Raw genomic sequence first — 26,911 nt, 5'->3', positions numbered from 1 at the left:
CCACGTGTGTTGTGTTTCTTGGATATATTTATAATTAATTGAAGTGAAACGAAGCCAAGCAAACGTGGCCACCGAGAACTGCTCCGGGGTCTCTCGGGGACACCCCGCCTCCCAAATGCCAGGGCAGAGCAGCGAAAGTAGGAGAGCCCTCTCGGCCGGCCTGCGGGAAGGGGAGCAAGCGCGGAGCAGGCCATGCTCCTTCGCAGTTGCCTCTGCACCGGGCAGGTCTGCTTTTGCTGCTGCTGACATCTGGGCAAGGGAGGCGTGCCTGGCAGCGAAGGAATGTGACCCGCTGCTGCGTCTTCCCTCCTGTAAACATTTCCTCAAGAAACTTTGAGCTGCTCGGATCTCTTCTCCCTCCCGAGGGAAAGATCTGCAAAGAGCCTCCCCACCCGGGAGGAGATAAAGCGCCCCAAGCAAAGTATGATTCCGATTTGCAGGAGAGCCTCCTTCTCCCTCGTCGTCTTCTGCAGCCTCGTTTTCCTGGGATCGGGTAAGTTCCAGGGCAGGTCGGCTCTGTCTCGCGTCTAATCCGAAGCAGGATAGTTCCAGCAGGGGGACCAGGTTATAAAACCGCAGGCTGGGTGGGCGGACTGAGCGCGCAGCCGGATCCTGATGCTACTGACATCCAAACCACGGGCAGAGGAGTCGAGCTGGTTCTCGCTGTTCCCTTTCGGCAGCCGGATGCTTCCTTCTGTTTCGCTTCCTTGTCTTTTCCTCTGTTTCTGGGACAATTCAGAGCAGGGATGGAATGAGAGGCTCCTCCGTCTGTCCCAAGGGCGGAAGACCCGCCCGCTCCTGCCCCCGGGGGCATCAGCTCAGGGGCAGCCCCAGGCAACCAGAACGGGAGGGTGGCAGCCACGGACGTTGGCATGGCCAGATTCAGGGGGCGGTTGGGTAGCAGCAGCAGCCTTTGGGGGGCGGTCCCATGGACTCGGGTGGTCGTGGTGGGGAGATGTGTTGCAAAAGCAAGAGACAGCCCTGGGAGGAAGGGGCTGCCACAGTGGGCAGGGTGGGAGGCTGAAACAGCCAGTAAGTGCCCAGCCATGCAAAGGACCTCTGGCAGAGGTAAAGGTAAAGGGACCCCTGACATTAGGTCCAGTCTTGGCCGACTCTGGGGTTGCAGCGCCCATCTCACTTTATTGGCTGAGGGAGCTGGCGTACAGCTTCCAGGTTGTGGCCAGCATGACTAAGCTGCTCCTGGCGAACCAGAGCAGCGCACGGAAACGCCATTTATCTTCCCACCGGAGCAGTACCTATTTATCTACTTGCACTGGCGTGCTTTCGGACTGCTAGGTTGGCAGGAGCAGGGACCGAGCAACTGGAGCTCACCCCGTCGCGGGGATTCGAACCGCCAACCTTCTGATCGGCAAGCCCAAGAGGCTCTGTGGTTTAACCCACAGTGCCACCCACATCTCTGGCAGAGAGAAAAGGGTTAAAACTGTCTCCGGTCAGAAACATCTTCCCAGCTACCCACACCAGCTGTGATTCCTTCCTGCATTCCTGGGGTTTGGACTAGATGACGCTTTGGGTCCCTTCGGACTCTAAAATGGTATTATTCCCTGAGAGCAGTGGAACAAGGCCCAAGAGGGAGATCCAGTAGAACGTCCCATGCAAACGGCTTGGATAAGAGACCAAAGGTTTGCATGTAATCATTGGAGCCCTCACCAAGTGGGGGGGGGAGGGGACTTTGCCCTCATCAGCCCAGCCTGGGCTCTCAGGCGGGACAATGTGCATTGCACAACTCGGTCCACAGCTCAGGGGCCTGGTGCATGTGTGCGTGTTCAAGAAAGGCGGAAGGCGGCTGGTGCCTAACCTCAGTCGAAAGGTAGCAGGTGCTCAGAGAGCACAGGTGTCCTGGAAGAGCAAAGGCCACGAGTGGTTTCTCCAGGAGATTTTCAGGCTGGGAGGAGGAAGCCAAGCGAACACCCCTTCCACACCCCCAGCTTCTCCCAGGCCAAGAGGAAACATTCCCTCCTCCAAAGTAGGGCTGGGCGATATCTGGTTTTCAACATCGCAATATATCACCAGCTAAACCTTGCAATATATTGATATATCACAATGTCTGAAATAAGGGTGGAGCTATGCAGAGTCATTTGCTGGCTTCACAGTTTTCCCCATACTGTGATTTTTTTTGCATAGGACACAAACACTCTCGCACACATCATGATTCATGATATATTCCCAGGTCAAAAACACGAAACCAGTATCACAATATGGACTTCAAACCGGTTCTGGATGATATATTGATACACTGGCCAGCCCTAGTTCAGAGCATCCAGTTGACCACCCATTGAAAGAAACGCAGGTCTCTGAGTGAGAGCTAGAGGAAGAAGGAGGGCTTCCCCTGCCCCCCCCCCCGGGGAAATCACTTTGCTCTGGTGCACAAAGGAGGCAACCCTTGCTGAGACCTTTCTGAACTTCCTTCCGGTTTTCCAACCAGTAGCCCAAGACTCCTGCTCTGGTCACTGTGGGACACCTCGAAGCAGCTGCTCCTGCCATGCAACCTGCGAGTCCCTGGGAATCTGCTGCCCCGACTACTGGGAATTCTGCCCGAACACCTCTCCCTACTCAGGAACCCTCCTTGGGGGGAAAGACTTTAGCCTCCTCAACGTGACCTTCAGCGGCTCTTCCACCGTGATTTGCAGGTGAGCTGAGATTTCCAGAAGGATTGGTAGCTCACGACACAGGCACTTGGCCTTGTTCTTAGCCTGGGATGCATGTGTGCATTAATGCACATGTTAGTGGGTCCCCCGCCCCAGTGCATTTCGGGTCACATTTTCACGCTGTTGGGGGAGGGTCTTTTCCAGATTTGCATGAGCTGTTGGGTTTTCCTGGCCCTGCAATCCCTCTTCCCCAAACTCTTATTTGCGAAGCCATCATCTGCCCATGTGCAGTGGCTGCCACAAGTGTACACACCTCAGCTGCTGGAGGCAAAACAAAAAGACCAAAAAAACCACATTGCCACCCCTCCACACAAAAACACACAACCCACTGCCTGGAGGAAAGCAGAGAGAAAAGGAGGCTGGAAAGGAGCAGGCCGTGTGGGGTGGGAGGCAGAGGGGCACGGAGGAGGTGAGCAGCTCCCCAAACCCAGATCTGCTCCCTGAGGCAACTGCCCCACCTCGCCTCATGGGTGGGCCTGTCCTGCACTTCAGCTTAACTACGAAGTTAATGTGGCTTAAAATTTCCATTCATATGGAAGCTGGTTTGAGGGGGAAACACAGCACAGAGCAGTATTTCTCAAGAAACTACTCAGGCACAGGCAAACTTGGCCCTCCAGATGTTTTGGGTCTACAACTCCCATCATCCCTAGCTAACAGGACCAGTGGTCAGGGATGGTGGGAATTGTAGTCTCAAAACATCTGGAGGGCCGAGTTTGCCTGTGCCTGGACTACAGGATACACGTGGGTTGTGGCTAATCCAGTGTGTACCTGGTTCCAAAAAACCAGCAATGGGAGCACGTTGGATGCAGAGCAAAAGGTCAGGTGCTCACAGCCAGGGATTTCGCTTCCCAGGCAGACCTGCTCCTCCCAGGTTTGCAGCAGTGAGAAAGGGGAACTGCATGATGAAAACCAATAAGAGGGAGGGAAGAGTGCACATCGCCTAGTGTTGCCATGGAGATCTGTGTGTGCTCCTGTTTGAAATAGGGCAGGGCCCAAATAGCTTCCCAGGGCTGGGAGATCCCAGGTCCCATCGCTGGAGCATCTTTCATTTCCCCCTACCTGAAATAACAGACTCTTTGTTCTGATTCCAGTAAGGCTTTTGACAAAGTCCTCCATGATATTCCTGCAGAGAATACAATGTGGGCTGGACAAGGTAACACTTAGGTGGATATGTATCTGGCTGACTGACCAAACCCAGAGAGCACTCATTAATGGTTCCTCATCACCCTGGGAAAAAGTGGGGTGCTGCAGGTTTCTGTCCTAGGCCTGTTGTTGTTGTTCATCTTTATAAATGACTGGGATGAAGGAATTGAGGGGATGCTCATCCAATTTGCAGATGACACCAAACTGGGAGGGGTAGCTAATGCTGCAGAAGACAGAATCAGAATTCAATATGACAATAATGTTGAATGGGTTTAGATGAGTAGGAGAGGACATTTTATTTATTATTCTTCCTCTTCTGACTTGTGTAAGAATGCAAACACCTATTTCAGCAGAGTTAATTTGCCATCTGTGTGCAGCTTATCTCTAGAAGCTTCTAGAGACAATGTTGCACAATGCGGCATAATTATGATATCCAAGGGTGCTCGGGCAGAGCTCGATTTATTTCCCCCCTTCTGCATTTCCCTCTTAACAAAGAAATCGCTCTGAGGCTGTTTAAGTAAACAAGAAAAATATAAAAGTTTCCTCACATCAGAAGACTTGCCAGGATTCAGCAGATGAAAATTAGGCAGAATAGAATCCTCAAAATTTACAAAAGTTCGTAGTCTGGTTCAAAATGCAGTGCACTCTCTGGACAAGAGATAAAAAGAAAAGTGTGCTTTCTATTGTTCCTCCTCCTGCCCCAAGTTTAAAAGAAATGTTTCTGACTCACGCATTTGTGATCTGGCTGCAGATCCTCCCACGCTTGACAGATTGGAGAACTGGGCCAAAACTAACAACATGAATGGCAATAGGGACAAATTTAAGGCTCCTGTACGGGAGAGAGGATGAAACCCTGCAGAACTCCAGAGTATAAATGGTTGTGGGGTCAACCAGTGATTTCCCCAGCACCAACTGACTTCTGGAATTGGTCCTTCAGATAGAGATGGAACAACCAGGGTTAAAACTAGATCCCAAATCAGGTTGAAATGGATCTTGATAATGAGTCTCATTCAGGAGACCCTGAAGCGGTCTAGTAACTCTCCACACAAACCCCTTCTTCCAAGTCAACAGCCATTGCACTGCCTTGGGTTCAAGGACGGGGGTTTCCTTTAGGAATGGTCTTGTAACTCCATCCTTCAATGCAGCTGGGGACACCCGAGGTCATCTGTCTGTCCTAAAGAGGCAGCTGCTACACCTCCTCCTTCACTGGCATCTCTTCCCCCAAAGAGTCTTTCCTACTAGCCATCTCTTCTGGAAACTGCCAGACTGCAGCTGTAACCTGACACCTCAGCACTGAATGTCAGCTTTCAATCAGTTAGAAGTCTTTGGTGAATCTCACCAAGTGCCGATTGTTGTTCTTGCCTGTTATGGTCATACTGCACCGTGAACATGTCCAGTTGCTTGCAGTCTTAATCCCTTTTGCTTTTATAAAACGATTCCTTCCAGCTGGCCTTGGCAGGAGCCAATCATGCTTTGAAATACCGGAAGGAAAAGACGGAGGGAGAGCTGGGAGAGTGGCCCACTGACCGTCCACCTGGCCTGCAGGGCCACCAAGGAATTAAGCGGCTGAGGTGGTGGGATTTGAACCCAGGGCCTCCAAGCCGACTTTCCCCCTTCCTCCTTTGGGTCACCCTGTGGTTTCTCTTTGGCATTGACAGGTTTGCAGGGTCAGTCCAGACCCGTGGCTACGTGGCTGGAGATGGCCGAGTCCACTGCATCTCCCCCTTGCTCTACCAGATCGGGATCTTGAAGCTGGAGATTTCCAGCGATGGAGGAAGGACATTTCCCTGGATGGCAACCTGGGTGTCAGGTGACTTGTTTTCCAGTTTGCAGGTTCCTTGATCTCCACAGAGCTCTGTCTCCACGTACCTTGTCCTCTGCTTGCCTTTGCCTGTTTCCTCGAGGGAGAGGGCTGGGTGTTCCCAAAGCAACTGCCCTCATTTCCAGCACTTGGGAAGGGATTCTGCTGTGGCTGAAACTGTGTCACGATGTAATGTGGGTGGCGAAGATAATGTTGGGCCTTGCTGCCTCTGCTGCTTCCTGCCTTGCAGAGCTGCTCTTCAGAATAAGTCATACGCAGCTCTGGGAGGGACTTGGCTGCCTGAGGAGGTCTGGGCTTGCTATGTCCCTCTTTGCTTTCATGGCCTGCTCTTAAAGAAGAATTTCAGGGATGTTTCTTTGCATGCCATAAATAGTGTTACAGGCCACCGCTGTGTTTGAGTGTTAAGACATTCCTAGGATTCTGAACTTTACTGAGTTTGGTTTCCTTGGAAAGAGGTTCAGTAGAGATTGTGGTGTCCTTAGGATATATTATTTATTTACACATACATATGCAAGCTGAGCATCAGATGAAGCACCTCGCAGCATCAACAGACCGTGCTTCCCCATTAATGGCAGCTTTGGACCCGGCACAGAGCAAGCATGTCTCTGGGTTTCCAGCTTCCAGGCTCCTTCTAGCTCAGCTCACACACAATGCACTGACTTTATTTTATTTTTTTAAATATTTTATTTAGGATTTTCTTGTTTTACAGAAGTGTAATGCCTCGTATTTTTTTCCCCCCATGTAACATTTTTACAAATCCGTTTCATTTGTTGAGGCATTAGGGGGAGAAGAAAAAGAAAAAAAAAGGAAAAAGAAAGGGGGTGGAGGGAGGGAAGATGGATGGGGGTGGGGTCAGGTGGTGGTGTTTCTATTATGCTTAGTGTATGTAGAGTTTGGTGTCAGCGTTGTTTGTGTTGTTCACTTGTGTTCCTTTGGTGGTGAGAGAGTTTGGGGTTGGCGTAGGGTGTGATTGTTGTTTGTGATTGGCTGTGGTGATCTTTGTTTTCGTGTGTGAGTGAGGTGGGTGGGTGTTTTGGATCAGGTTAGCCCAATGCACTGACTTTTGTTCTTCTCCCTTGCATCTAGGAGAGGGGGGTGGAGGAAAGGCCTGTGGCAAAAGAGAGATGTCCAAGACAGTCTCTCCCACCCCCTCCATTGCCAACTGTTACACAACAGTCCTGCAGTGCTGCTGCCACCCTCCCACTTACACCTGCAGCCCAGATGAGAGGGAATCTGGGATGCACTAAAACAATTACTGTATTTTTCGCTCCATAAGACACACTTTTTTCTTCCTAAAAAGTAAGGGGAAATGTCTGTGTGTCTTATGGAGCAAATGCATGGTCCCTGGAGCCGAATTGCCCAGGGGCAAAAAGCAGATCATGCTTTTTTTTGGGGGGGGAAGAGGGAAGTGGGTGTTGAAACAAAGCCGCTGATCGTTTGCCAATCAGGGAGAGAGATAAGGGACGCTAGAGATAAAGGAGGCTGCCTTGGAGGGGGGAGGTAAAAGCCCATGGATCCTCAGGATTTTTGCACTGGGTCACCCAAATTCACCATCAGATCACATAGCATGTCCATGGCTACAGGTGGTACCAAAAAAACCACCCACCCACTGTTGCATGGGGCCGCAATGGCGCAAAAACGTGGTTACAAAGCACAGATCCACATAGATCCTCAGGATTTTTGCATTGGGTCACCCCAAATTCACCATCAGATCACATGTCTGTGGCCACAGCATGAACCACAAAAATCATACATCCACTGTTTCGTCCACTGGCATACTGGCCTGGAGGAACGGTGGGCAGATCAGGGCCTTCCTCACAAGGCCCACCCTTTAGCCCAGAAGACCCATCCCTTAGTTGTAGCTCCTGCAACCTGACTCATTCTTCAGAGATGCTGAGGACACTTCCATGGCCTGCAAAGTTCCTTGTCTTGCAGAGAACCTAGTCGACTGGTTTAGAACCCTCTATTTCTAACCCTCGCTGGGTGCAGGACCCCAAGGATGGGGAGGGACTCAGGGCATCATCCCAACTGACACCCCCCCAACCCACAACATCAGCGTCATTCAGCCAGTAAGAAACAAAAGCTCTTTTGCTCAAGGGCTTGTGCAAAACAAGTGGCTCACCATTGCCACTTTTTTCTCCGTCATGCAGTTCATCACGGCAAAGTGTCTCCTTTGGAAAAAAGCACGCTGGTGAATGAAACCAAGTGGCAGTACTATGGCACTCCTGGCACTGGGGGGAACCTGACGGTCACCTGGAACCATCGGACGTTTCAAGCTAGCCACGTCAATGTCGAAGTCTGGGGCTATAACGAAACAGGTAAGGCTCTCCCTGTGTGCATGCAGGTCTTGTGATGAGTTGGGGAATTGCAGGTATTAAGCTTGTGCAGCATGAAGCAACTGGATCCATAAAAACTGACCCTTTTTGGAATAAAACATTGTCCAGGCTCATTTGTGAGGCATCTTTCTTGCAGGAGACAGCTGTATTTTCAGCTTCTGGGCTTCTGTGGGGCAGCTGTTTTTGGTCACGTCTTGAGAAGTGCTGGGAGCAGGCGAAGCTGCTCCTTTGTCTCATCTGAAATAACAGGGGGGAGATGGGGCTGATTTCATTCATTCAGAACTGACAAGACAATGTTTAACATAGCATAATGATAATATCAGTAAAACCTTCAGTGGCAGATGGTGGGATGTCTTAAGTCCTACACGGCTCAGGACCTCAATACCTTAAGGACTGCATCTGCCCATATGAAGCAACCTAGACCCTGCGCTCGTCACCCGAGACCCTTCTCTATGTCCCCCCTCCCTGAGAGGTCCAGAGGATGGCAACACAAGAACAGACCTTCTCTGTGGTGGCTCCCTGACTGTGGCATGCTCTCCCCAGAGAGGCTCGCCTGGTGCCATCATGACATGTCTTGAGGAGCCAGGCAAAAACATTCCTCTTTACTCATGCCTAGGACTAGGACTTTCTCATGTGGCCTAGGACCCACGTACCTACGGGACCGCCTCTCCTGGTCTGCCCTGCGGAGGACCTTAAGGTCCACAAATGACAACACTTTGGAGGTCCCAAGTCGCAAGATGGTTAGATTGGTTTCAACTAGGGCCAGGTCCTTTTCAGTACAGACCCTGACTTGGTGGAACGCTCTTTCACAAGAGAGCAGGGCCCTGTGGGACTTGACAGCTTTCTGCAGGGCCTGCAACACAGCTCTTCCTCCTGGCCTTTGGTTTGACCCTTATGTTTCCCTCCCCTTATGGTCTTGATCTATGGGCTACTTTTAAAATGAGGCTGCATTTTAAATTGCATTTTAACCTGTATCTTAAATTGTTTCCCCCCATTATGTTTTTATTGTAATTTTACTGGTGTTAGCCGCCCTGAGCCCGGCTCTGCCTAGGGATGGCGGGGTATAAATAAAATTTTATTATTATTATTATTATTATTATTATTATTATTATTATTATTATTATGGTGCCTTCAGACATTAAATAATCTATAGCTTCTTAAATGTGTGGGGGTGGAGGGGACTGTTATTATTTTATTAGTATGCTATCTATTATTATGCTTTTATTATTATGCTCCGTAAAATATGTTCTTAACATTGTACACCACCCTGGGATATTTCAATAAAGGGCGGTATATAAAATGAATAAATAATAATAAGAATTCCAGAATCGTAGCGTTGGAAGGGACTCCAAGGGCATCTAGTCTAACCCCTTGAAATGCAGGAACTGCAACTATGACGGGTGGCCAGCCAAGCTCTGTCTCCAAGGCCATCTGTCATGGGTGCTTGAGTTGGGACTCCAGCATTGCAGGGGGTTGGACTAGATGACCCTCGGGTCCCTTCCAACCCTATGTTTCTAAGGAAGGAGAGTCCACCGCCTTCTGAGGGAGTCCGCCCTGCAGTTGAGCAGCTCTTACCTTCAGAAAGCTCATCCTAATGCCAACTCTTCCTCCCTCCCCTGGCCAGGCGAGCCTTATTCCAGCTCCTGGGTGGCGGAATGGAAATATCTTTACACCCTGAAGAGAAACCTGACCAACACGGGGGCCTTTACTTTCCTGCCGGTCCCCTCGGCTCAGTACTCTGCCTGGGAAGTGGGGGCTCTGAGGATCTCCTCCGCTGCTTCTTCCGATGGTCAGAGGTGAGTCACTGACCCTTGGGAGGGGGCGTGTGTCCTCCCCCCAGCTGGACAGCAACCTCCTGGGGCTCACATGATGGACAGGGTCTTGTTTTCCTAGGCACCCCAGTCTCCGAGCTGCAAGAGAGCTCAGGGGGGCTGCCAGCACATGCCTCGGGTTGCCATGTGTGAGGCTGCTCAGTCCCCCAGCTGGTCGGGCAGAGCCCGCAGGTCCCTGCGGAATAAAGGAAGGAGTCCAGGCACCAACCGGAGCAAATAGCTGTAGACCAAAGTTTATTGCAATAGGTTCAAAGAGGAATTTTGAACCCCGAGGATGGGGTGACAAGGACTTTTAAAACTTCCCCACCATATCCCAGAATACAGTTCATTAAGCATCATCACTACACCATTGCTACATCAGAAAAGGGGAGGGTTATACATGATGAATGGGACGCGGGTGGCGCTGTGGGTTAAAGCCTCAGCACCTAGGACTTGCCGATCGCATGGTCGGTGGTTCGAATCCCCGCAGCGGGGTGCGCTCCCGTCGTTCAGTCCCAGCGCCTGCCAACCAAGCAGTTCGAAAGCACCTCTGGGTGCAAGTAGATAAATAGGGACCGCTTACTGGCAGGAAGGTAAACAGCGTTTCTGTGTGCTGCGCTGGCTCGCCAGATGCAGCTTGTCACGCTGGCCACGTGACCCGGAAGTGTCTGCGGACAGCGCTGGCTCCCGGCCTATAGAGTGAGATGAGCGCACAACCCTGGAGTCTGGCAAGACTGGCTCGTACGGGCAGGGGTACCTTTACTTATACATGATGAACATAGGAGGAATGTCTTGGGGATACAGGATATGTATTGGGAAGTACATTCTGAGCACCTATAGCAAAGGGACAAGAGAACTTTGGTTTGCCTAGTCTGCCACCTGGGCAAGTCCGGAGGAGTGCCTTTGCCCAGCGATTGACACCTATGAGTACCTTCCTGTGAGTACGTGACCTCCGCTTGAGGGATTATGGCGGGGACTGAGTGGTTTCCAAGTCCTTGGCCAATGAAGCAAATTGGTGGTGGAATGAAGGAAACTGGCAAAGAAGTTGATTTTATATGATTTTTAAAGCTAGGTAACTTCCCTGAGGGATGCGGGTGGCATTGTGGGTTAAACCACAGAGCCTAGGACTTGCTGATCAGAAGGTTGGTGGTTCAAATCTCCGCAACGGGGTGAGCTCCCGTTGCTCGGTCCCTGCTCCTGCCAACCTAGCAGTTCAAAAGCACGCCAAAATGCAAGTAGATAAATAGGTACCGCTCTGGCAGGAAGGTAAATGGCGTTTCCGTGCGCTGCTCTGGTTCACCAGAAGCGGCTTAGTCATGCTGGCCACATGACCCAGAAAAACTGTCTGCAGACAAATACCGGCTCCCTTGGCCAGTAGAGTGAGATGAGCACTGCAACCCCAGAGTCGGCCAAGACTGAACCTGGAATGTTGTGGGTAACAGGAGAGGATATATTGATTAATATTATCCTTCCTAACTCGCGCTAGCACGTTTCTTCCTATAGCAGAGTGCATTCCCCATCACACAGCAGGAAGCTGGCTGCAGACTCCTTAGAATCTCTTAAGTTCTATTACTCCTGGTAAGACCCTGGAGGATCCCTCCTAAAAGAACAAAGACACCACAGTCTTATTCATAAGTAACAAAAAGTAGTTACTCATGATCAAGCAGAGCACAGTGTGATCCATGAAGGCAGACTTAAGGCTTAAAGTTGAAAACATGTACAAACAGGTTTACCCCATATGGGCAGCCCTGTTTAGGGAAGTTTTTCCTGCCTGATCTTTTACTGTGTTTTTAATATCCTGTTGGAAGCAGCGCAGAGTGGCTGGGGAAACCCAGCTAGATGGGCAGGGTATAAATAATAAATTATTATAATAATATTATTATTATAACCTGGGAGACTGCTGACTGGCAGCCAGCAGTCCAGTCCAGGTGAATCAGGAAGTTGGCAGGACGAAAAAGAAGAATGAAGAGAAGAAGGTGGCTGTGTGACTTGGCCTTTTACCAGGTCTGGAAAGGTCACATCCACCTCCTGGTCACATGCAAAGGAAGGATGCCCCAGCCAAGGTGTAACAGGAAGTTCAAAGTGGCTGGACCAAGATTCCCCTACATGTCCACTCTAGACAAACGGGTAATGTTGTACTTGACTGCTCCAGCAGATGACACCCCACACTCTTTCTCTTCTGCTCCCCTCCTCCAGCAACGTGGCGGCCATCTGGAGCACGGAGCACGCCTTGGCCTGGCACCTGGGAGACGACTTCCGCAAGGACCCGGCCACCTGGGCCACAGCCAAGTGCCGCCAGTGGGACGCCCTGGAGACAGGCCTGCCCAATTTCCTAGACGAGATCCCAGACTGCCCCTGCACTTTGGCACAGGCCCGGGCGGACGTGGGGCGATTCCACGTAGGTCCTTTGTGTCTTGCCTGCGGTGCTGGGGTGGCAGGGTGGGGCAAAGAAAACAGCGCTGGCCTAGTGGTCACAGCAACTCTTCCCAGCAGGTCTTGCCCCAATGAAGCAGTTGCAAGGACTGAAGGTCCCCGCCTTCCCACCACTCTCTAAGACTCCTCCCTGGTTCCTTCCCCAGCAGCCTAAGACGCCTTCCTCTTGTCCAGGCACAGGCAAACTCGCCCTCCAGATGTTTTGGGACTACAACTCCCATCATCCCTAGCTAACAGGACCATGTTGGGATGTGTCCAAGGGAATGGGGGCATTTCGCAGGCCCCCAGCTGGCTCCAGCCCACTGGCCAGCAGCCGGGCGAACTCCGGTCCTTCAAACAGCATCAAAACAGCGGCACAGCCTCAGAAGCCTTCAGAAGCCTGAGCACGCCTCAATCAGCAGAGTGAATAACACACAGCAGAAGTGGTGGACAGAGGCATATGTAAAGCATATTTACAAGCATTTTACTCAGCATAGTTCAGGACAAAGGAAACATGTCTGCGGTGTAGTGGTTAAGAGCGGTGGACTCATAATCTGGTGAACTGGGTTCGCATCTCCGCTCCTCCACATGCAGCTGCTGGGTGACCTTGGGCCAGTCACACTTCTCTGAAGTCTCTCAGCCCCACTCACCCCACAGAGTGTTTGTTGTGGGGGAGGAAGGGAAAGGAGATTGTTAGCCGCTTTGAGACTCCTGAAGGGGAGTGAAAGGCGGGATATCAAATCCAAACCACTCTTTTTCTTCTTCTTCTTCTTCTTCTTCTTCTTCTTCTTCTTCTTCTTCTTCTTCTTCTTCTTCTTCTTCTTCTTTCATGTCCAAGAGCAGGAAGGCATAAGCAAAACCTATACACAACGGAAGTTCCCAGCAGGCTGTGCTGGAAGTAAACAGACATATGACATACAGCAACTCCACATGCCTGTTCTAAAGGTGGAACGGAACATCAATATCCTAACAGACCAGTAGTCAGGGATGATGGGAATTGTAGTCTCAAAATATCTGGAGGGCTGAGTTTGCCTATGCCTGCTCTTGTCTCTCTTTGCTCCTCCCTCATCATTTCTCTGCATGTTCTGGGAGACTAGAGGGGAGGGGAGCTGGTCACAGCAGGGGGGGAGCTTCCCTGGCTTCTTCTGGAGTCTGCCTCTTGACCCCCCTCTGTTCTCTGCTCTCTCCCTGCTCAGTAAAACCTGTTGCCTCTTCAGCTTCCGACACTCCTCTTCCCAGTCTTCTCCCACTGACCATCCCAGTCCCCTTGCTCTGAGCTTTCTTCCCCTGGGGGGGGGGTTCCCCAGCTGGTGCCTCCCAAACTCCTCTGCATCCAGATTGTCCATGTCAGACCTCAAGGTCAGTTCCTGGTGACGGACTCTCCTTCCTTGAAAGTTTTAAAGCAGAGGTTGGATGTGTCCTGCCTCAATGGCTGGAGGCAGCGATGTTTCTGAATCCCAGTGGCTGGAAACCCACAGACAGGGGTGTGGAGAGCTGCTCTTGTGCACGCATCCTGCTTGTGGGTTTCCCATAATGGGTGTCTGGGTGGACGCTGTGAGGACAGGATGCGGGACCAGATGGGCCACCGGCCTCATCCAGCAGATGTTCTTCTGAGGTTCTTATGACTGTCCCACTTGTTGTGGTTAATCTAGACAGCAAAAAAAGTGACCACAGATCTGGGCCAGGGGAATCCAGAACAGCAACAGGCCATAAAGACTCACACCCACAAACACACCCACACACCCCAACCTTTGTGCAGAGGGACTGGGTGCTCTGGGAGTGAGGCTCAGGTGGGCTGGTGATCTGTGCCTTGACAGGCAGCTTCCTGAACTGTCAAGGAATTTCCCAGCAAAAGCCTTCAGAACCTTCTTGGCCGCACCCAACCACAGGGTTCATCTGCTCCTTCTCCACACATGATGCAAGAGGAGATTTGTGCAAGAGAGGACTCCCCTCCCTGCTTAGAGGTCCTTCCTTGGGCAGCTTCCGCCTCAACACCCCCCTCCTCTTCCTCCAGCCTGTGAGTTGGGATCTCTGCCCTGAGGGTGGGTCTCTGTGATGCCCAAACCTCATGATTCCCAGCCAGCTGTGAAACTGGCACCAGCCCATGTTGTGAAAGCTCAGCTGATCTGCCTGCCCTTCAGAGAACAGGCTCAGCTGGTTCCCTGCTTCCCTGGAGCTTTGGGCTCATCCCCAGCTAGGGAGCTGCCGCAGCCTTCTTCCTTCCTTCCAGGAACCAGGTATGGGGGAGCACCCTCCCCGGAAAGGTGCCAAGAAAACTTGGACACCTCGTGGCACCCAGCACCCAGCTGCTGCAAGTCAGGATTTGGACATCCTCACTTGCCTTCTGGGGACACCCAGAGCCGCCCACTTGAATGGGACTGCCTTTGCAGACTGCTCAGAAACTTCAGCCACAAGGCACAGATGTGTCCTGCCAGAACTTTTTGCCAGCTGCTTAATCATTTCCAGGCACAAGGCAAGCTCTGGAACCAGGTCAGGGGCTGCCTCCTCCCACGGCCACCCCCAGTCTTCACCAGGGCACCTGTGGGATACACAGCACCCATTGAGCACCACACAAGGCTCCTTCCTGCACAGGCATCTCAGGATTTCATAGAGTTGGAAGGGATCCCGAGGGTCATCTAGTCCAACCCCCTGCAATGCAGAAATCTCAACTAAAGCATCCATGACAGATGTCTGTCTAACCTCTGCTGAAAAACCTCCAAAAAAGGAAAGTCCACAACTTTCTGAGGCTCTTACTTTCTGAAAGTTCTTCCTGATAGTCAGAATTGCCTTTCTTGTAACTTGAATCCATTAGTTCGAGTCGTATCCTCCAGAACAGGAGAAAACAATCTTGTTCCATCCTCCATGTGGCAGCCCTTCAGGTCTTTGAAGATGGCTATCCTATCTCTCCTGACTCATTTTATAAGCTCCTTCAACCATTCCTCATAAGGCTTAGTTTCCAGACCCTTGATCACCTTGGCTGCCCTCCTCTGCACATGTTCCAGCTTGTCCATATCCTTCTTAAATTGTGGCGCCCAGAACTGGACACAGTATTCCAGGTGTGGTCTGACCAAGGTCTGCTTTGAGAACCACCTCTGATGATGACCATTCTGTTTTTTGTTTTCAAAAAAATTTATTGGTTTTCCAAGTTTATAACAAATATGACATACAAAAAATATAATAAATAAATAAATAAAGAAGAACATACAAATAAACACATAATCCTTCTAAAATCCAATTTAGTTTTCATTGTTAACTGACCTCCTCAAATCCCCCCTAACTGAATTCCATTGTATCCCCTTGTAACAGTTTTCCAATATCTTCTTTCTAACAAAATTTACTTTTTCAAATTACTTTCTTTACTTCTTTTCATAGTTTCTCCCATAATGTTTTACAATTTAGTCATATTCTATTCCTAAGCCAAATTGATAAATTCAAGTAGCTTCTACTTGTCTTATATTACAGTATTTAGCTAAATAGTCTTTAAATTTCTTCCATTGTTCTTGGTGTTCCTCCTCTTTCTGATCGCGGATTCTTCCAGTCAGGTTGGCCAGCTCCAAAAAGTCCAACATCTTCATCTGCCATTCTTCTACTGTTGGTATTTCTTGTGATTTCCAATTTTTGGCTAGTAAAATTCTAGCTGCAGTTGTGGCATACAAAAACAGTCTAACATCCTTTTGGGGCAATTCCAATCCTATTATTCCAAGTAGAAAGGCTTCTGGTTTCTTAATAAATGTCTATTTCAACATTTTTCATTATAAATCTTTCCCCAGAAGTCTTTCACCTTAGGACACGTCCACCACATATGATAAAAGGTACCTTCTTTATCTTTACATTTCCAGCATAGATTCTGGCAGATAACTCACGTCTTCTTTTACGGCTTTCATGACTTGGTTTTAAGCCACCTTGAGGCCCTTTTGGGAAAAGGTGCTACAATAATCTGCAGGTGGGGCTTAAGAGCGGGGGAGGGGGCACCCGTGAGTTGACCAGCCTCTCTCTGCTCTCTCCCTTCCAGACTGACTACGGGTGTGACATCGAGAAGGGCAGCGTCTGCACCTACCACCAGGGGGCAGTGCACTGTGTCCGGGGGGTTCAGGCCAGGTAAGTCTCTGCAGGTGCGCTGCAGGCTGGGCTCACAGTGGCCAAGACCGGCCACCTTCTGTGGAAAGGGCTGCTGAGACCCTTCGCCTTCTCTTCCAGCCCACGATACTCCTCAGGGCAGCAGTGCTGCTACAATGCTGCAGGGACCCAGGTCCTCACCGGAGACTCCACCGGGGGAAGCACACCGGACCGAGGCCACGACTGGGGGGCTCCCCCTTACGAAAAGCCCCCCAGGGTCCCTGGCTTTTCCCACTGGATTTATGATGTCATCAGCTTCTACCACTGCTGCTTGTGGTCCAATAACTGCCCCACTTACCTCAACCGCCGTCCCTCCAGTGGCTGCAGGAAGTACCGTCCCCCCAGAGTTGGTATGTTCTCCTGACCTCACTCAGCCCTTCTTCGTATCCATAGCACAAGGAGAGAGAGAGAGAGGGAGGCAAATCAGCGCCAAGCTGGGGGCACCCAATTAATTAGATGTAGCTGTATATTTTTTGCAAGAGAACTGGACAGTGAAATGGGCTGGCTCCTGGGTGATGCAGATGCCATAATGCAGTTGAATGCGCCTATGTTCTCCATTCATTCCCCTCCCATCCACCCACCTGCTTCCGCACAGCCCCGGGCACTTGCAACCCCTGCTATGCCATTGTGTAGGGCAAGGCTTAGGAGAGGACTAGGCTTGGCCAGAGATGGTTCCCTGGTGGAAGACTTTCCTCAGGGCAAGTCTGGGCCCTCCTTCACTGGTGCAGTTTGGGTTCTGGGTTGCAGCCGAGGCCAACCAATGGCAGCTCATTTCTTCCCCCCGCTACCCCAGCCACTTAGAAAAGGGGGTGGGTGGCCCATTTGGGTACAGATGCCCAGAGAACCCTATGCCAGCCCTGACACTCAACATGCTACATTGGTCAGTCTCCGCTATGGCACTCGTAATGCGTGTTCTCTGTCTTTGCATTTGCTGAACAGCCTCAGCTTTTGGAGATCCTCACTTTGTCACTTTTGACGGGACTAACTTCACCTTCAAAGGCCTTGGAGAATATACTGTGCTGGAATCCAGCCTCACATCCCTGAGCATCCAAGGGAGAACCCACCGTGCCAAGCTGCCAAATGGTGAGGTCTTCTGTCTCCTTTCCTGCGTTTCAGGGGGTTGGAATAGAAGACCCTTTGTTCCAACTCTGCAGTTGAAGAATTCTGTGATTCCAATTGCCAGAATTTGAAAACTCTGCGTTCAATTCAAGGCTTGATTTTGGGATTTCTAAAGCCCTAAATGACCTGGGGACATGCTAAGGAGCATCATCTATAGGTCCCACTCTGTAAATTCAGATAAATTGGGGTAAGCGTTGCTCGAGGTCCCTTTTGCTGCTTCTGCAAGGAGCTCTAAGAAGGATGCCTTTTCAGTGGTGGCCCCAGTATTATGACGCCCCTTCTCAAATGGGATCTAGCCACTCTGTTGGGCATTTTACATTTGGCAAGGGGGTTACCGATGTTGCTGAACTCCCATCTTCCGTCATCTCTCACCATTGGGCATGCCAGCTGGGGCTCTTTGGAGCTGGAGCCCAGAAACATCGGGGGTGTGTGTGTGTGGGTGTGTGCAGGTTTGACCCTCCTGCCTTGCCTATTTGGTTAAAGCTACTATTTTCTCCCAAACCTTCTGTGGTTCCAAAGCCCATTGATCTTTAAATTCCACTGCTGCTTCTAACGGTGTTTGGCTTTTCCTGTTTCCTAACCTGGATAGAAGATGATTTGGGGGCTTTTTGGTCAGAAAAGTAGAGCATAGATTTAAAAATGAAATAAACAAGTCACTTTCTGTCTCTTGAGGCTTGGTGCACCACAGTGATGTTTGCAATTGCCTGGCAGGAACTGAGGCCAAGGTGACGGGCTTCTCCGCCGTTGCCATGCAGGAGAATCGCTCAGATGTGGTTGAGATACGTATCCCGGAGCACTCGGACGGGCTGGAGGTCCTGCTCAACCAGAAGGCACTCAACTTCTCTGAACAAACCTGGATGGACCTGAATGGTGAGACATGGAGAGTGGGGATGGCCAGGGAGGATTTCAGAAGCCCTGCAAATGATTCCTTTCTGCTTAAGCACGGGGGCAAGACATGTCGCCTCTGACTGCTTACCAGGGCCGTAGGTGGGAGCTGGAGTTCAGCAAAGTCTGGAGGGCCTTAGGTTAGCCCATGGATGTCTGCTGGAGCCCAGCTCTGGTAGCCTTCATGATAATACTAATGAGTTAAGATAAGAAACCAAGGAGGAAAGAATGGAACTGAAGCCTTAGGAGGAACGGTTGAAGGAGCTGGGTATGAGCACGGGAAAGAGGAGACCAAGAGGAGATATGATGGCCATCTTCAAGTATCTCAAGGGCTGTCCCATGGAAGAGGGAACAAGCTTGGTTTCTCCTGCTCTGGAGGGCAGGACTTGAACTCATGGCTTCAAATTAAAAGAAATGAGATTCTGACCAAACATCAGGAAGCATTTTCTGACAGTCAGAGCTGTTCTATAGTGGAACCTCTCTTTCGGGAGGTTGTGGAGTCTCCTTCATGGGAGGGTATTAGGCAGAGGTTGGAGGGCCACCTGTCAGGGGGTCTTTAGCTGAGATTCCTGCATTTCAGGAGGTTGGACTAGATGACCCTTGGGATCCCTTCCAGTTCTAAGATTCTATATCAGTCACAAAAACCAAAGAACCAAGCAAAGCGGGTTAGCTGGTCCAGCATCTTCTTTCCCACAAAGCCCACTCAGATGCCTCACTGCCCCCTTCTTGGTTCCTCCTAGTTTCGTACATTGGATTCTTCCCTGAGGCTTTGAGGTGACTGCAACTTAAACTTCTGCAGAATTTAAATCTAAGGCCAAGAAGCCTTGCAACCAAATAGTTGGTTGACATCTGTCTCCATCGTTCTGTCTGGACACTGACGTCTTCTGGTGCTTCCCTCGCTGCGAAAAGCCAAGTTACAGGGAACCAGGCAGAGGGCCTTCTCAGTGGTGGCACCCGCCCTGTGGAACGCCCTCCCACCAGATGTCAAAAAGAAAAATAACTACCAAACGTTTAGAAGACATCTGAAGGCAGCCCTGTTTAGGGAAGCTTTTAATGTTTAATAGGTTATTGTATTTTAGTGTTTTGTTGGAAGCCGCCCCGAGTGGCTGGGGAAACCCAGCCAGATGGGCAGGGTATAAATAATATATTATTATTATTATTATTATTATTATTATTATTATTCCCACACAGCAGAGCTGATGTTGCCAGCCTTCATGTCACATTTGTAATATTATGCTCCAAGTTTGCTCCAAAACAAGCAGACTGCAGGATAGACCAATTCATGGAGGTGGAGAGAGCTATAGAGCTCTTCTCTGCCTCCACGGTCAGAGGCAGCGATGCTTCTGAATCCCAACTGCTGCAAACTGCTCTTGTCCTCAAATCCTGCTTGCTGGTTTCCCATAATGGGCCCCTGGCTGGCCCCTGTGAGAACAGCATGCTGGACTAGATGGGCCACTGGGCTGATCCAGGAGGCTGTTCTTAAGACTAGTGTCCCTCTTGGGTTCTGTGAATCCTGAAGAGCAGAACTGAGTCATGGAGGAGAAAACCAAATCTTCTTCCCAACTGCCTCTCAACAAACTGTGGGATGTGAAACGCAAGAGCAGTCAAGTACACCATTCCTAGAGTGAACATGTTTACACATGGGGAGGAATGTTTGTCCAGCCAGCAGGTAAACTTCCTGTTTCCTTCTGGGCTGGGACAGACTTCCTCTGCATGTGACTAGAGGTGGGCATGGCCTCACCTGTGCAGGTAACGACAAAAGCACAGGGCAGGGCAGCCATCTCTCTCTTTCACTACATGCATCAAAGAAGCAACATCTGCTTAGCCAAAGATGCCCTCTTGGCCTCCAGCCAAGAGAGGACAAAGGGACCGTCTCCTTATGAGATAGTTTCCAGGTGTATGTTACTTTTCTAAGCTAAGTCTGCCTTCTGGGATCCTATTGTGAACAGAATGATGTGTGAGTAAACCTTTTTATACTTTTATAGAAGACTGTGTCGTTTCTTATCTCTTATGAGGGAATAAGGGGAAAATACCAGAACAGTTATTATCGAGGCTTTAGCAAGCCTGAGCAAATGCACCCACCGCAAGTTTAAAAAGGGGAATGTTACTCTGCTAAAATTGTGAACTTGTTAACACAAGTTGGAAAGGTTATAATCAAACCATATATCCTCTCCTGCATCCCTGAACATTCCCACACAAACCAGTACGTGGTGCTGCATGGAATATGGAGTCATGAATGCAAACATTTTCAAACATTCCCGCTGGATTTGTTTGCAGCCCCTGCTGTGCTGTGCAGATGTCCCATAATATTAATACTTACACTTGCCTGGTTTCCCTCTTTCCCTGGCAGGTCTCTTTCTCTCCACTGCACCTGGGCTGAATGTCACTGCCATGTTCTCCTCGGGAGTCGGAGTCGAAGTGAGGAGGGCGGGGAGGATGCTGAGCCTGACTGTTCTGCTGCCCGCAAAGTTCCTGAACCACACGCAGGGGCTCTTTGGGGTCATGAATGGCAACCCCCGGGACGACTTGACCCTCCGCAATGGGACCATCCTAGATATCAACAGATGCAGCCCAGAAGAGCTATTTGCATTTGGCGCAGACTGTAAGTGAGCGCTCAGCTTCTCCCACAGAAAGAGGCAGAGAGAGAGGAGCTGGTCTGGCCCTTGGCTGGGAAAAGATCTTAGTAGACCACAAGCTTCACATGAGTCAAAAGCTGATGCTATTCTGGGCTACATCCACAGAAGTCTAGTGTCCAGATCAAGGGAAGTAATAGTACCACTCTCTTCTGCCTTGGTCAGACCTCACCTGTAATAGTGTGTCCAATTCTGGGCGCTGCAATTTAAGAAGGATGTTGACAAGCTGGAAGGTGTGCAGAGGAGGGCAGCTAGGATGATCAAGGGTCTAGAAGCCAAGTCTTATGAGATGCGGTTGAATGACCTGGGTATCTTTAGCCTGGAAAAGAGGAGACCCAGAGGTGATGCGATAGTCATCCTCAAATATCTTGAGGATTGTCGCATGGAGGATGGATCAAGCTTGTTCTCTCCTGCTCCAGAGTGTAGGACCTCTGGCAGTGCCCTCCAGGTGAATGGGCAGGTCTCCCACCCCCTCACCTGGCTGGTACGATGGAGGGACTTAAAATGTGCCCTTTTTGGTGAGTTTCAAAATGTCCCCTTAGAAAGTTTATCTCCAAAGTTTCCCTCTTCCCCTAGCATAGGAAAAGACAACATATCTGGTAAGTTAAAAATAGTTTACTTACAAATTTTCCAAAGGTCAGTTTCACATGCTCTTCAGATGAAGTGTGCTATGGAAATTTAATTAAAAATATAATATAAAATGTGCTTTTCCATATAGCAGTCAGAAGAAAAAGACTTGCAGGCAGTGAAATGTAGCTTAGTTACAAAGAGGCAAAAAAAAGTTCCTAAATTACAGGTATTGGAAAACGTTAGTTTCAGACTCCATTCTTGTCTGGAACAAAAGAGGCTGGTTAAAGCCATGCAGCTGAGCTGGAGCAACTCACACCTCCTCACACACTGAAATTCACTGAAGTAGACAGATGGAACAAAGGCTTGGTTACCTATTTCCTCCTAAGGTAAGGGGAAGTGACATGGGCAAAACCTAGAAGGACAGCTTACTCTATGGCATTAACCCCTTCATGCACTAATTAGACTTAAACATGCTGGTTAGATGCTACAAGAGGTTGATCTGGTTCAAGGGAACGACAGCGCTCCCCATTTGTCTTTTCAGGGGCCGTCAAGAACGAAACCTCCCTCTTCACCTACGACAGCCAGTTCCTGCTGCAGACCTTCTTCTACGGGCCAAAGCATGACCCCTCTTTCCTGCCCGTCTTCCGGGCCCCCGAAGATCCCACCGATCCCCTCACTCAGGAAGCGGCCCAACTCTGCCAGTCGGACCCTTTCTGCAGGTTTGACGCTCTGACGACAAGAGACCTCACGGTGGGGAACAGCACCAGGTGGTCCCACCGGATCTACAAGCACCTAGAGGAGAGCCTGCAGCCGGGTGAGTCAAGGGCAAGCTCAGCCGGGGAAGGGGGTCCGATGGAGGGTCACAGGGAAAGGAATTGCCAGGTGCCTGAACGGGATGGGAGCACCACTTCCCCCCTCTTCTTCCTCTCTCTTTCTGCTACCCCTGACTCCCCAGGGGGCCTATTTCACCTCACCCCCCCCTTTGGCCACCGCCCACCCCTCTTTTCATGCCCCATTCCTCAGATCTTGCAAATCCAGCTGCCTCCTTGGGGAGAGCTTGAGAAGGGGGCTTTGAATGGCTGGGAGCAAGCAAGTGCACAGGCAGAGAGGAAATTGAAATCCTACTCAATATTGATCCAGAGCAGAACTCCAGTGTATAGTTAGCAGAGCAAAAACTTAAACATGTTGCAGGATTCCCAAAAAACAGACCAGAGGCAACTGAATTTCATCCAGCAGAGCTTTACTGCTACTGAAGGCAAATGAGCATCATGGTCAGAAATCCAAAACATTCAGGACTGGCACAGTCAATAAGAAATCCAGTTGCAGCAGACTTAACTTAAACTTGCAATAACTTATACTAAGACTAAAACTTAACACTAAGCATACTGTGTACAGAACACCACACAGCTGGAAAGAGAGATAGAAAAGAATGAAACCCAGGCTCCTATTGTAGTCAGGCATGACCTTGACTGAAAGAGATAACAGGACCAGTTTAATCCAGCTGTACTCAGCTTCTCTGAAGGAATAACCCAAACATCATGAACCTTCTGCTTGTTTCTTTCACACACAGAGAGAAACTTCCCATATCCCCTTGAACTAATTAGAATAGGAAAGATCTCTACACATCAGAAATGATAAGAAACCCAAATGGACAGTCTCTTTGGGGAGGGGGCTAGCAGGGCTCACGGATCCCCTTCTCCCTCATTCCACTTTGGAGAAGCAGAGCATGCAGGGAGCCTGGAGGGGGAGACCCCCAGGCAGGAGGATGCTCTGCCAAGCCCACCCTGGCAGGCAGCCGCTCTTCCTGGGGAGCCTGTGAAGTTGAGCAATGGCAGAGGCTGGGTCTGGCCCTTCTCCCTGCTCTTCTGCTGTGCCCCCTCCCCAGGCCATTCTCCTCCCAGCGTGGTTTCCCATGCCATGAAGATGCACACTTGCATGGCCCCAAAGACGCCACCTTTCTCTCCCCCAGTGGTTTCTTGTGGCTGGCTGGCTCCCCCCTCCAACGGCACGAAGAATGGAACCAGTTACTTAGCAGGATCCACCATCCGCTTCGACTGCAGTCCTGGGTTCAGCCTTGAGGGATCAGCAGCCAGGACGTGCCAGGAGGACGGGCTCTGGTCAGGCGGCGGGACCAAGTGCCAGCCGAATGCAGGTTCGTGATCCCTTCAGCCCCATTCCTATGGGTGCTTTGCATCCACACGCTGTGGCCCTGCACCAGCAGAAGTCTAAGTCTCTCCCCACCCAAACAGACACTTTAACTTTGCATTTGGGGTGTCTGCTTGCTACAAGTGCTTTGAAAACCCATGAAAATGCAGGCATGTCCAAAGTCCGTTTCGGGGGCCTAATCTGGCCCTCCAGTCAGTTTAATCCGGCCCCTGTGGCAATTGATCTCCTGGGTAAAATCCTAAAAAAAAGCTCAACATCAATTCTTAAAAAAGGTCAACAGCGCATGTTCACTTCATCAAATCTGGCCCTCTTTGAACAAAGTTTTGGCACCCCTGTTCTAATGCATTTCCCTGGCTTGGGAAGGGAGAACGGCAGACAGCTGTGGCGCTTTCTGGGACCTAAATTGTAGGACTTCAGAGCTGGAAGGGGCCCTCCCAAAGGTCATCCAATCCAGCCCCATGCAATGCAATGCAGGAATTGCAGCTGAAGAATCCCTGGCGGGGGCCACCCAACCTCTGCTTCAAAACCTCCAGTGAATGAGAGCCTGCCACTTTCCGAGGGAGTCTGTCCCCCTGTCAAACGGCTCCCTTGTCTCTTCTTCCCAAAACAGTCACAGGCAGGAGCAGGAGGGCGAGAGAGACAAGACGGAGGAAGCCAAGGGTCCTTCTGCTCCAGGGCAGCATCTGTGCTCTGCTTGCCAAGTTGCCTCCTCCTTAGCTCAAAAGCGGCTCAAAGGCTCTTGCAGGGAGGTGGCGGCTGCCCTCTGGAGGCCATGGGGATGAATGGCTCCCTGCAGAAGCCTCTTTGCAGCTTTGTGGACCTCCGTGCCTCCCCAGCCAGAGGAGGCTCAAGGCTTCCTCCCTGTTTCCAACACCACCCCCTGCACAATTATGCAGATGCTATAATTTCTGAAGAAAAGGAAGCCCAAGCTTGTGTCAATGGCTCTTTCCAGTTAAATGCTACTCCTGATCTGAGATGCAGCGAGACTCGACTTTGTGTGTGTGTGTGTTGTTGGCCTAGAACCCCCACCAGACCCAGCCAGCCTGCCCAATGGTCAGAGGCCAGGGCAGCTGGCCACATACACTCCCAATGTGTTTGGCCTGGGCAGAAATGTCCATGCACCGGGCATGTCTCTCATGGGGGCAACCCCAGTGCATTTTGGGTAGTGTGGCCAAGTGCCATTTTCTAATCTGGTGCCTGAGAGAGCCCCCTTCCCCCAATGCTTGCTTGTGGCAGCCCATTAGCTTGAGCAGAGACCCTACAAACGAGGTTTACTGGGTGCAAACCTCCTTCCTGGGTATCTTCTGTTTGTAAAGAAGAGAATGGTGTTTATTTCGCACTCGGCACCCACCAGCCCCTGTGCTCTCCTCAAGGGCAGCCCCTGCCTGTCCCTTTGACCCCCTGCTCCACTAATACAAAAGGGGGGGAACTGTGGTTTAAAAGGTGGCAAGGACCCCTGCCACCCCCAGCCCCCAAATGCAATAAGCAACCACAGCAAGGTGGCCTTTTGGGCTTGGTTGCCTCATGTACACCTGTAGGGAGGGCACTCTCACCTGACATTGCAACCCTGGACTGAGCCTGGCTTTTACACCACCGTCGCAGGGGAGAGCAATGACAACCTCTAGGCATACGGCCAAAGCCTCCCCTCAAACAACCCCTTTAACGGGGAACCCTGGGATCACCACCACAAAGAGGAGGGGGCGTGGGTCACTGCTACACGGCTTCCCCCATTTAGGTAAGATAGACTAAAGGATTCCGCCCAAGGCCTGATACCGCCACCTGAGGCTGCAAAATTGCGGTCTCGCCTCCAAGACTACCTACACCTGAAAAGACCCTTCATCATCCACCAACCAATCCAATAGGCCATGCTTGATGTCGCTCAGCCAACGCTCGTTACCAAGGCCTGATAGGTGCACTCCGTTGGGCCTGAATAGTTCCTTCATGTATATTTTAATGCTGGGATGCTTCACGACCCGACCTCCCAAACGCATGGTTGCCAAGCGCAGTGCCCTATTGATTTTTTCAACAGTGTAGTTGAGTCTGGTGGGTTTGAGGTTGCCACGCCATTGTAAGCCTGGTAGAAGTTCTGACCAGAATATATGTATTCCCCTACTTCTGCAGGGAGCAGGACACTTCCCTGGGGGTCCACGATTAGCATTCTGGGCTTCCTGAGCTTGGCAGCCACCCGCTGGACCATCTAGCCTCTCCCTTGGAACATGGAAGACCCGCAGAGGCGGCCACAAAGCTGCGTTTCTGGCCTCTGGCTTCTGATGGAATAAACCTGCAGATTTTTGCTGTTGTTTGTCAAAAAATATCTCCATGTGCAATTGGACTCCAGGGTTGGGAACATCACAGAGGGGCCGATGGGTGGCCACCTCTGTCTCCCAGGACACTTCCTCTCTGACCTCATGGCCACTTCTACACCAAGGGAGCAAAATGGGTGGACAAGAGCCCAAGGGGGAGGGCGGAACTGGGGTTCCCTGGCGGACAGGGTGCCCTTCTTTCAGGCTTGAACCATCACCCAGGGGTGGTTTCATGGAAATGGGGACCCAGCGAGGAAGGAGTGGGTGCTGGGGCCTCCGACCATCTGTGCATTTGCAGACCTCAAGTTCTGGCTGGATTTTCTTCAGGCACCTGGTTCCTGGGTGATGTCCTGGTCTGCTCTGCCATTTCCCTGGCCTGCCTCTCGGGGTCTCCAGGCCCTCCACCTGGGGACCGGACTCTGGCCCAGGGATGCTCATGCCACACAATAAATGCTGGTTGCCTTCGGGGCTTTTGGTGGTTCTGTTATACCAACAGGCTCTCTGCTGGGGTTTTAGAGGTTCTGTGCTTGCAGACTAAAGACTTGCTGGAAAGAGACGCTGTGGGGTTCACTCTCTGGGCAGGAACATTGCGAGAGAGAAAGCAACAGCCCAAGAAGCTTTTGCATTGACAGTCAGACCTCAGATCCCGAACACCTCCGTTTTAGAACGTTTCAGCTTGCGAACGCTAAAAACCCAGAAGTACCGTATTTTTCCCTCTATTACACGCAGATTTTTTCTCCTAAAAAGTAAGGGGAAATGTCTGTGCGTGTTATTGAGCGAATGTGTGGTCCCTGGAGCTGACAAGCACGAGTGAAGGCAAAAATCAGGCAAATATCAAATCGTCCGGAGAAGGGAGGAAAGAGGAAGCTGCTGCTTTCCTGCATTCTGCCTCAGGGTCTTACTGCCCACCCGTTTCTGTTTCCTTACTG

General features: G+C 50.7%; 1 protein-coding gene across 2 annotated transcripts; it reads left to right on the top strand.

Annotated features, from left to right (window-relative positions):
• The first annotated feature begins 284 nt into the window (after positions 1 to 284).
• Positions 285 to 26,447, top strand: SUSD2 (sushi domain containing 2). Of its 2 annotated transcripts, none has more exons than XM_053409727.1 (14): positions 285 to 493; positions 2,447 to 2,648; positions 5,468 to 5,619; positions 7,782 to 7,949; positions 9,592 to 9,763; positions 11,975 to 12,176; positions 16,203 to 16,288; positions 16,388 to 16,656; positions 17,246 to 17,389; positions 18,137 to 18,295; positions 20,661 to 20,912; positions 22,055 to 22,327; positions 23,483 to 23,665; positions 25,801 to 26,447. In XM_053409727.1, the coding sequence occupies exons 1-14, from the start codon at positions 424 to 426 to the stop codon at positions 25,878 to 25,880; spliced, it is 2,412 nt and encodes an 803-aa protein (XP_053265702.1). In that variant the 5' UTR covers positions 285 to 423; the 3' UTR covers positions 25,881 to 26,447. The 2 variants fall into 2 exon arrangements, with proteins under 2 accessions (XP_053265702.1, XP_053265701.1); XM_053409726.1 differs by having other exon boundaries at positions 2,444 to 2,648.
• The last annotated feature ends 464 nt before the right edge of the window (positions 26,448 to 26,911 follow it).

Source organism: Podarcis raffonei, chromosome 12 (assembly GCF_027172205.1).
Source record: "Podarcis raffonei isolate rPodRaf1 chromosome 12, rPodRaf1.pri, whole genome shotgun sequence".
Taxonomy (NCBI): domain Eukaryota; kingdom Metazoa; phylum Chordata; class Lepidosauria; order Squamata; family Lacertidae; genus Podarcis; species Podarcis raffonei.
This window is presented reverse-complemented; position numbering and strand designations above follow the sequence as displayed.

Coding starts and splice junctions, on each gene's coding strand:
- SUSD2 (XM_053409726.1), top strand. CDS start 424: ATGATTCCGATTTGCAGGAGAGCCTCCTTCTCCCTCGTCGTCTTCTGC. Junction 20,913..22,054: donor ATTTGCATTTGGCGCAGACT/GTAAGTGAGCGC, acceptor TTGTCTTTTCAG/GGGCCGTCAAGAACGAAACC. Junction 22,328..23,482: donor AGAGGAGAGCCTGCAGCCGG/GTGAGTCAAGGG, acceptor TCTCTCCCCCAG/TGGTTTCTTGTGGCTGGCTG.